The sequence below is a fragment of the Tauraco erythrolophus genome, chromosome 2 (assembly GCF_009769465.1).
Source record: "Tauraco erythrolophus isolate bTauEry1 chromosome 2, bTauEry1.pri, whole genome shotgun sequence".
Lineage (NCBI taxonomy): Eukaryota > Metazoa > Chordata > Aves > Musophagiformes > Musophagidae > Tauraco > Tauraco erythrolophus.
This window is the reverse complement of record NC_141466.1, coordinates 51,529,822-51,539,614: the sequence shown is the minus strand read 5'-3', so window position 1 is coordinate 51,539,614 and position 9,793 is coordinate 51,529,822. Positions and strand designations below refer to the sequence as shown.

At 36.7% G+C, this 9,793-nt stretch overlaps 1 protein-coding gene across 1 annotated transcript in view; it reads right to left on the bottom strand.

Annotated features, from left to right (window-relative positions):
- Positions 1-485: 485 nt before the first annotated feature.
- SNTG2 (syntrophin gamma 2) overlaps positions 486-9,793 on the bottom strand; it is a 304,188-nt gene continuing 294,880 nt past the window's right edge. Inside the window, exon 18 of the mRNA XM_086608352.1 lies at positions 486-617. Within this exon, the coding sequence (XP_086464478.1) occupies positions 486-617 (132 nt within the window). The remainder of the gene's footprint in view (positions 618-9,793) is intronic.

The window sequence follows — 9,793 nt, the reverse complement described above, 5'->3', positions numbered from 1 at the left end:
ACTATAATTTTTCAAATATATAGAAGCAAGATAAAATTTCAATTCCTGTGGCAGTTGTCTTCAATAACTAGCTCTTTTCCACAGTGACGGCTGCAGAAATTATCTGTGTGCCCAGCACTTTTCAAAACAGACTTAGAGGTCAAATTTTGGACACACACTTTTGAAGTGTTATTCCATGTTTCTATCTAATAAGGGGGAGTACGTATGATGATGACAGCAGAAAACAAAATGACATCACAAATATTATGGAATGAATATTCATTTAAGAGTTTTCGATTAATGCAGAACATGACAAACTGATTCAGTTTGACTTATATTTCTTAATGCAGAGATTCAAAATGTTTAACGGATTGTGAAAACTTAACGTTACAGATAACACAACTATAGACTTCTTATAAAATCACACAGTTGCAATATTGTGCATGAATAACTACTTTCTTTAAGAAAATAATTTATTTTCCATAGTCACGACATATAATCTGATATCAGTTACTATACATATATTTTCTTGCAATACTCTGACTGTCTATGAATACTGGATCCACAGATGCCACTTTTGCTGCTATAAAGGAGTGAATACAGTGTAAAACTGCTGTCAGATCCTGAAATTCAAGTTCCTGAAAGAAGAAGTAAGAGAAAAAAAAAAAAAAAAAGAGAAAATGTGAATTCATATTCAGGTTTATAAACATTTTACATAAATACAGAACAGACTAGTCAGCAAACAACAATGGACTTTAAATGAAAATTTGAATCTTTATAGGGAACTGTAAAGTTAAAAGTGTTAAGAATAAAAGGTGTATATCCGTACCTTGCTCACTAGCAGTGCCACATAACTATTTAGTTTTAACTCCGTGCTACTTTATTGTTTACATGTTACTCAGCTTGAACAATGAAAGCGTTCAACTTGCAAGAACATTTAAACATTGAAACGTATATTAAAGTATTTGATAAGGCTGTTTGGGGATGATGCAGTGTCAGGTCACACATGAGGCAGGTGAGGAGGACGCATACTGAAGGACAGTCGAAAAGCAACTGGGAGGGCAGAGGCAGGATGGGAGCTCAGGTAAAATCACACCACTGCCTATACACAGAGTTATGGCTGGGTATGAAGTTCATATGCCCTCATTCACAAAGAAAGGCAGAGTTACTCCTAACCACTTCTCAGATTCCCTTAATTTTTTATAATACATTCCATCTTCTGTACAAAAGTGAAATTTCCTTTTTCCTGATCTCCCCAAACAGAAACGGAGTGATATTCTGACACAATGACAAAAAATATAATACAAGAAACATGTCCAATTTACATGATACTACTATTTGTAAAGTAGTAAATATATTGTGGGGTCATTTGAGACAGTTTTTGGTTTGGGGAGAAGAGGTTTGTTTTCAACACCGTGTTCGTTCCATAGCAGTTCACTGAGGCACACTCCATGCACTTGCCTTTAAACAAAAAGCAAAGCACTGGACTTCTGGTTTTCCTATCACAGTATTTTATATCATTTTCTCAAGAAAATTGCCTCAAACAGAACATTTGGAATTCAAGGTTACTGTTGTGGAAAAGCTCTCCATCACACCGTTTTGCTACCAAAGGCCATGCATTTTCTAGGCAGAAGTGACTTTACCACTAGCAAATGTCTTGAATTGTTTGCTAGCATTTGGGAGGCATGATTTTGTGACACTGTATTGGGCACAACTGGGTAATTTTTAGTACTGGGGGGAGCTGCAGAGCAGCCTCTGTTCCAGATGGCTCCAACCAACCCACCGCAGTGCACAGCTGAGCCTCGCAGCTGAGGTGGGGGCACCTGTGGGAAAACACATTTAAGAAAGGGCAGTAAATTCCCCCAAAAAGGCAACAAGGCCAGTGCAGTAGGAAGTGCTCCATGGTAGAGTGAGTAACAGCCCTGAAAGGACCGCAACCAATGGAGGAGCCACACTGGAGCAGAGAACATGAGTAAGGAGCAAGGAGCAGGGAAGGAAAAGAGAAACAAGGAATGGCAGAAAGAAACCGCTTCGCCCTGATAATATTTGAGGGCTTTACTTCATGATGATTAGATTCTACTATTTTTTTTTTAAATTGTGCAGTTTCTTTACAACCTCAGGCACATACAGTTTATTGTCTCATGGATTTTATTTCCCACTAAGTGAATTTATTATTCCCAGAAAAATGTAATTTTCTGTTACATCTACTGTCTCCAGCATAAAATGACAATGAACGATATTTACTGGACAATAAGAGTAATAGAATGATATTCAACAAGCTCCCAAGAGATGCTCTTCCCATGGTGTAACAGGTCCTACAAATGCCTTTATTGTCTATGAAACATCCATAAAAACTACAGGGAAAGACCTCAGACATCGTAGCCTTGGAACAGCAAAAGTTTTGGCAGCAAGCTGTGCTCCTTGTACTGCTTGCTCAATGCACACAGAAGCCTAGGAGAACAATGCTTTCAGCCCCTAGGTCCCGCCAAGAATATGTAAGCAGAGATTTTTAGATGTGTATAATTTGTCTTGGGTGGATCATCATCAGATACACAAATGTGAATTCCTTCCAGAACCTGGAAACACAAAAATTTCTCAATTAAACAGCTTGGAGAATGTGATAACATAAATGATATGACTCTCCCTTTCCTTCAAACTTTATTGTCTGAAATCACTGACTGGTTTTCCTACAACTTCCCAGGAAAAAATATCTGAATTCAGAAACAATGCATAGCCATTTTTGATGCCAACAGTTGAAGTAATAAGCAATTTAAAACTGATTACTATAATTCAATGTCTAATACAAATTACAAACTGCCACTTTGAAGACTATAAAAGAACAGCAAACACAAACACTCCTAATTAAAAAATAAGGGCATAAACCAATATAACCAACAAGCAGAATGTGCTATTTATTATCAATCATACGTAGTTAAATAAGAAGAAAACAAGGTAACATTGAGGGAAGAGGCAAAACTCTTAAACTTCTGCTTTTGCATAGCTGCTAGTCAACAAATTAAGAAATAATTATCCTAAAAGCAGAAAAATCTCTTGAGAACTTGTATCAAACTAAGCACTTAGGTAATTGCAAATAACTGGCATTTGGTTGCTGAAGTAATCATTTGGGCCTTATACTCGAAATTAGATCTTGTTCTAAAAGAAAAATGAAATGTGAATGTTGATTAAAATCCTTTGAGGAATATAAGCCCATGTAATCTTTATTCTGATATTCTGGGGCATAAAACTCCTGCTTTTTCTATTTTGATTGATAGTTACGGAGCAAGTATGGGAACAAGTTTCTTTACATTTACTGACAGTAGATGACTACTGTAAATATTAATATAAAATTAATATAAACACTTTCAGAAAAAAAATAGTGCCATTATTTAATTCTCATTGTCCAAGTTTTATAAAACTAAAATGAAGGACACACTCATGATTATTAATGAAATACAAATCACTATGAAATAATTGAAACCTCAGTATATCAGTTCCCAGCTGAAGTAAAAGGTTTACATCTACTGAATTACCATCTTTAAAAATAATAAATTCTAAAATATCACATTAATCTTAGATTTGCTCCAAAATCAACTGAAATCATCCAACAATTTCACCTCAGGTTCTGACATTCAATACACTAACTGAATGCAGCCAAACAATCTGAGAGAAGAGAGTCCTTCACTTTCCATTTCTCTACTCTGGCTTTATGTACTTCTAATCTCTACATTTTTATCAAGATAAGCAACCAGATGTAACCTAACACAGATTGTAGGCAGGATTTCAGACTGCTCTGACAACCTTCTCTGAAGAGTTTTGGGATAAGAAAAGAGCAAAGATGGGAATGTGTCATCACTGGGAGTTGGTCCTTCCCAATGCCCCTACTGCAGAGTCCTCTCTGTTTCTATCAGAGTTTTGAGTATGGGTCAGACTTCAGCAATCCCTCCTGTGTATCTGAGAGAAGTTGTCTAATCTGTTCTGGATAACCATTTGAATACTACTAATATGCTTTTATTTCTAGAAAATATAATCTACATACAGTTGAAAGAGGAGCAGTATTGCTAAACCTATGTTTTATGTGAAGAAAACACCATATTTTCTCCAGTTAATACTGCAGGTCCCTCAGTCAGGGGGATTATTTTCATAACTGGTGCTAGCTTTCAAAGTTATAGAGCAGGGTAGCCAACTAGGTGGCATGTAAGCACTCCTCATGCAGTTTACCAGCTGGTTCACTTCTCTTGTATTCTCTCCTGTCTTCACTATTTTATGTTAGGTTATCCATGGGGGAGAGTGATCATTTAGGATCATAAAAGAGGAGCAGAGCTCTGGAGGTGTCCTCTTTCAGGGCTCGGTTAGATGTGGTCAGCTACGGTGGTATCAGAGAGGTGGGGTTCACCTGAGGCCTCATGCACCAGAAGCTCCCAGAAATGTGCCTTAACACAGTAGTATTTATCCCAGGAGACCACAAATGGGTGTAAGACTATGGTGCTTTGTGTCTGACGGATGTTTGATGTCTGTGCTGGCTGCCTTCACAATCCTGAAGTCAGATGCAGATGTTGAGGAGAAGTCACTGTATCCAAAGCAAAATTTGAGGTTCAGATTTGTGCAGGCTCAGGATGGAGATTGCTCAGAGAACTGGTGTTCTGGTGATGTTCAGCTTGCATGCAGATTAAAACAGGGAAAGGGGAAGATGACTAGGGGTTAGTTTAGTTTGGAAATACAGAATGTGTACCTACAGAATGTAGGTGTTGCATAGTCAGAGGACATGGACACAATATGTGTCTCTTTGCAAGAGACGATCTTGAATACAGTTTTAAGGGTAGATATTGGGCTTCTTCAAGTTTAGAATGTAATGTGAATTTTTCCTAGAAAATAACATCAGTGATACTTCTTTCAAACAAATCCATTGCTACAATATTTTATTTTATTTTTTTGATTTTTAAGTAACATTTCTCTCCATACCTACCTAGCCAAGCAGATGAATGAGTAACTGATCATTTTATTTGCTCTATATCATCTAACACCACCCTTATGCTTGCTTGTCTTATCTGTCATTGCTGCTTTTTTCTTTAATTAAGATTGTCAGTTTATTTTTCGTGTCTTTAGAAGAATCTGTGCGTGTCTAATATTTCAATAACCAAAGCTATTTCTCTTCACTATATGTATCCTAATAAGTGGATTAAGCACAACAAAGGCACTAGAAGGAAGACAGCAGGAGAAGAACATAAAAGATTGGATTAAAGCAGTGGGAGGACAAGACTGCAAAACTGCCTGCTGGTACTGAGAATATAAAAAATGTGCACACTGCACTGACCTCAATCACTATATCCGCACAGCCAAGTAAGAAAAATATATGCTCTTGTTTCGTCCACCCACCTATGAGAGTTGGATTTATTACATACCATAAAGAGCTTGACAGGCCTGTTGCATCATTACCACGCACACACTTAATTTTATTGATTACTTCCGAGAGCTGTTGAATCACTATTTGAACAAGACATGAGCCTGTATTACATAAAGGGCAGATAATGGAGACACTGACAGATAGTGTTATTGTGCCCCGTGCATTTCATGACTTCTTTAAGGGCATTGGTAAGCCTCAGTTTTTATTAGTTGTTGACAAGAGCACAACTATTACTACTGCATTTTTCAGCATATTATTTCAATCAGATTGAAATGATAGACATAATTTGTAAAATAAGAACAGATAAGGATATCTAGGTTTTAGCTCTAGTTCACATAGAAGTCAAAACAGGAAAGAAAATTCTAAATTCAGTCCTATATCTCAGCTATCTCATACCAGGCTTGGTTGCCGTATCATGGCTGAGAAGAACAAATGTATTAGTATTGCACAGCTTGTTAAGACTGTTATAAACATGCAAAGATAAATTATCAGCTATGGTATGAAAGCTTCTTCAGCTATAAATTTTTATTTGGCCTCCTCTTTGTGACTATCATTTGCAGAAAGAGCAGAAGGACAAGCTAAAATTGTGCTCTTACCCTGTAAGCATAAGAACTAGATCCATGATGCCAACATTCAGTGCCAGATGAATTGCAACTCTATCTATCAATTGTACTTATGTCTTTTAACACTGTTCTACAGGGATCTGGAAGAGTCAGATGGCTTTCCGCTTTCAGCTTGAGTGATTCCAAGTGCCACTGTCTACTGCTAAATCTGGAACACTTCTAAATGTTCCACTGGCAGATGCATACTTTGCTAATGCACAAGAAACCCATCTGAAAAGTTGTTCTGGAGATGCTTGTCTAGGAGCAGCCAACTAAATTCACCCATTCCAGCAAATATTAAAATAAATTTGCAACAGCAATCAGACTGTCCAATACTGTCACACAGGCAAAATCTTAACTCTTATCTATCATCATCTTGCACATGTTTTTCAAGCTCTCAGGATGTTCAGCAGTAACTACCAGACTTCAGCAACAAAAGACTCACGTTAATAAAAATACAGAAGGGCTTGAGTGCTGGATTATGTTTTATTGATGCTAGAGATTAATGTTGCTGTAAAGAGAGAGCTTTGCTTGCACTCTGCTTGATTTGCAGATCTCTCTCAACAGTACTAATGTGGAATAAATATCCTCTCAGATGAATACAGTAAATCTAAAGAAAGAAATATGGTTGCTGACCTGTCCTTAATCACTCTCCTTAAGTTCCTCTATTTTAAAGGCAAAAGGATTTGCTGCCAAACCGCTGAGAGTCTAATCGCAAAATCAGATCACATTGTACCACCGTACCACTCTGAAATTACAGAAGAGTTGAAGCTTGAAGTCAGTGGAGAAAACATACTGCATGCACTCAGATAAATATGCAGGGCTCTTAAGTTATATGTGTAACAGACAAGAAGTGTATGAGACCAGCAACATTTAGTTGCAGCTTCAATATGGCTCACAATAGTCTAGTGACACTATGATTTGCTTTCTTTATTTCTTCAATGAAATATTTGAGATCAAGTTCGTAAAAGAGCAAATGTAGTGAAGAAAGACAGTCTATTTTTGTCCCTAAGGTGAATGAATGCCATCTTTTCTTTTCCACAGAGTGTAAAAGGAACAGAAAAATAAGATGAGGAGAAAAAGGAAAAGCTGAATTAAAATATGCTTGGGAAAAAAGTCTTATCTTCCAGGTAGCTGCTGTTTAGCTAAGGGAAATAAAGCATCAATGCAATCCTGGAAGTATTAATCTTAATTTTAATTTTTTTTTTAAGCAATCTTGAAAATTCAGAGTACAAGCTAAGAATACCTACTATTATTGTGATTACTGGTAATTTCTCACTACTGGATCCTGTATTCAGGTACATCAGCTATACACAGCTTTGCCAAATATATAATGTTTTGGCTGATATTTACCATGCCAGTTTTCTGCAACAGATTACTTTTTGAAATAAAATTTTAGCCAAAATGGTTTACTCAATCCTGAGTCTGAAATTTGGCATGGTGCCTGAGTTTTGTGTCAAGGGGTTCCTTTTTACTATTCCTGTGAAATATGCTCACATTCATTCATTGGAAAATTTACTTGGAAAATGTGTATTATATAAAAATAGGATTTTCACTGAGCATGCTCCAGCTTCAGACTTCCACGAGGCAGGAAATTAAAGAGGTGCGAATCTGAATCACGCAGATTTGGGTACGTTATATTCTTCCATTTTGCAAGCAAATGATGAAATCTACTTTTAGAATTTCTTTTTCAATCACTCTGTTTTGTAATAGTAACTTAACTTAGGTACTATTTACCAAAACTATTCCTGAGAACATCATGTGGGACTCTATTTAAGCCTTTATAAAGTCAAGACAGACCACATGTATTGTTTCCCTCCAGAGTAGTCATAAAATGGAAATGAGGCAATTTTGCTATAGTCTCTTCTTAAACCCCCACCCTGATAGTTTCTTATCACTTTATTATTCTCTCTATAATTAAAAATTATTTATTTATTAATCTTGGTGTTTACTTAATCTTGTTACTTTTCTGCTATCAAAGTCAGGCCGACTGGTCTGCAAGTCTCTATGTCTCCCCTTGATCCTCTCTTAAAAAAAAAAAAACAAACCCAAAAAGGAAAACAAGCTGCTATGTATTCTCTCTCTGTAATTTTACCCATCTACCTGTACTTCTCAAACGTAACTTCCACTAGCTCCTAAATACTGCAAAAACTAACGTTTAAAAATATTTCAGCCACCTTCCTTCCATATTCTGGTTTGTGTTTATAACTTCTTATCTTACATGTAATGTGGGATGTAATTTCATTTTTTTGATAACTGGAGCAAACAAAAAACATGTAATCTATCCTTCTCACTTGCTATTTGCTCAATTTCCACAGTAAACTATGAATTATTACTTGCCTTCATACCTTCTACTCTCTCCTACTACTAAAGTATTCAGAGATTTTTTTTCCTTCTTGTTTTCATGTCGTTTTTTTTAGTTGTAACTGTTAAGAAAAGACAAAAGCAAGTATCTTTTTGCATATGAACTTCTTAGGTCTAAGAGGTGCACGTGTAGTCAACACACTCCATCTGGCTGAAGAGCACACAGGTTTAAGAGCCTCACCAAAAGCAACATGAAAAGGCATCTCCAGCTCAAAGAATTCAAACTGCTGATCCAAGTAAGAGTTGACCACAGCCCATATAAACTCCACATTAGTGCCACAATCCAGAAATACTTCATAATCAAACACTCTCTTCCCTCTTTCAAAATAGTCGCAGAGCAACTCCTGCATACAGATCCATTTACATGTTATGTTGCAATTTCAGAACTTTTAAGTCTCTCTTCTAAAAGTATGGCACAAGTTGTTGGCAGGGATTGGGAGGTTCTGTTACCACCCTGCAGGGAAGTGAAGGCAGGGGAACCAGCAGCTGGGGCAGGTGTCTCTTGGCCACCCTTTATACACCAGTTATCTAACCAGGTAATACACGCATACCTACAAACCATCTGCAACAACTTTTTTTCCCATTATCAAGCTGGATAAATATGTATGCATTGCAATGACTTTTGGGAGATCTAAGAAGTCGAAATGGAGTTATTACTGCAAATTATAAGGGGAAGTTGTAGGGAGTATGAAGGACCTGAAGGAGAAACAACTGACAGGAATCTAGGCCTTATTAGCTCCTTTGAATAGAAAACTTTTTAAATAGAAAAATGTATTCTTCACCTGAAACTGAAGTGCACAGAAAGAAACACTTGGCTTAAAATTTATAGAAAAACTGTCATAATCCCTAGCTAGTAATCAAGATGCAAAAACAGAACTCTCAAATGTGGTGGGTTTTTTTCCCCAAGAATTTATAAGCATATAAAATTGGACATAATATGGAAAATTCTGTTGAAACCTTAACTCTACTGTTTACTGCCAAGTGAACGTAAGTCATCTGTATCAAGCTTTATTTCACATGTAGTGGCTCATTTACTCAGGACAAATGAAACTTCTATTATTTGATGTCATTTTCTATTTCTCATTATTGGCTGCATTTCACCGTACAGCACCATCTGTTTCTATGAAATCTGTTTCACTACAATAAGCTGAGGCAGATACTGTACTATATCATGGGTACTAGTGTTGGTTATTTCCCAACTAGTCTGTAATTCTGAAGTCTAAGAAATAAAATCATTTAGGTGGTGGGCATATACCTGAATATATATACCACTCATCTGAAGTGGAGAGGCTGCACAGTTGTATCCCAGTCCCATTTAATGTGAAATCCTAGCGAGTACACTACACTGTGCAGAGGCAGTGGTAAAAGGTATAGTCATTGAAATCCTGATAAATCCTCAGCTACCTAGTACCAGCCTTTCTTCTGGCCTTTAATGAGCTTTTCCTGG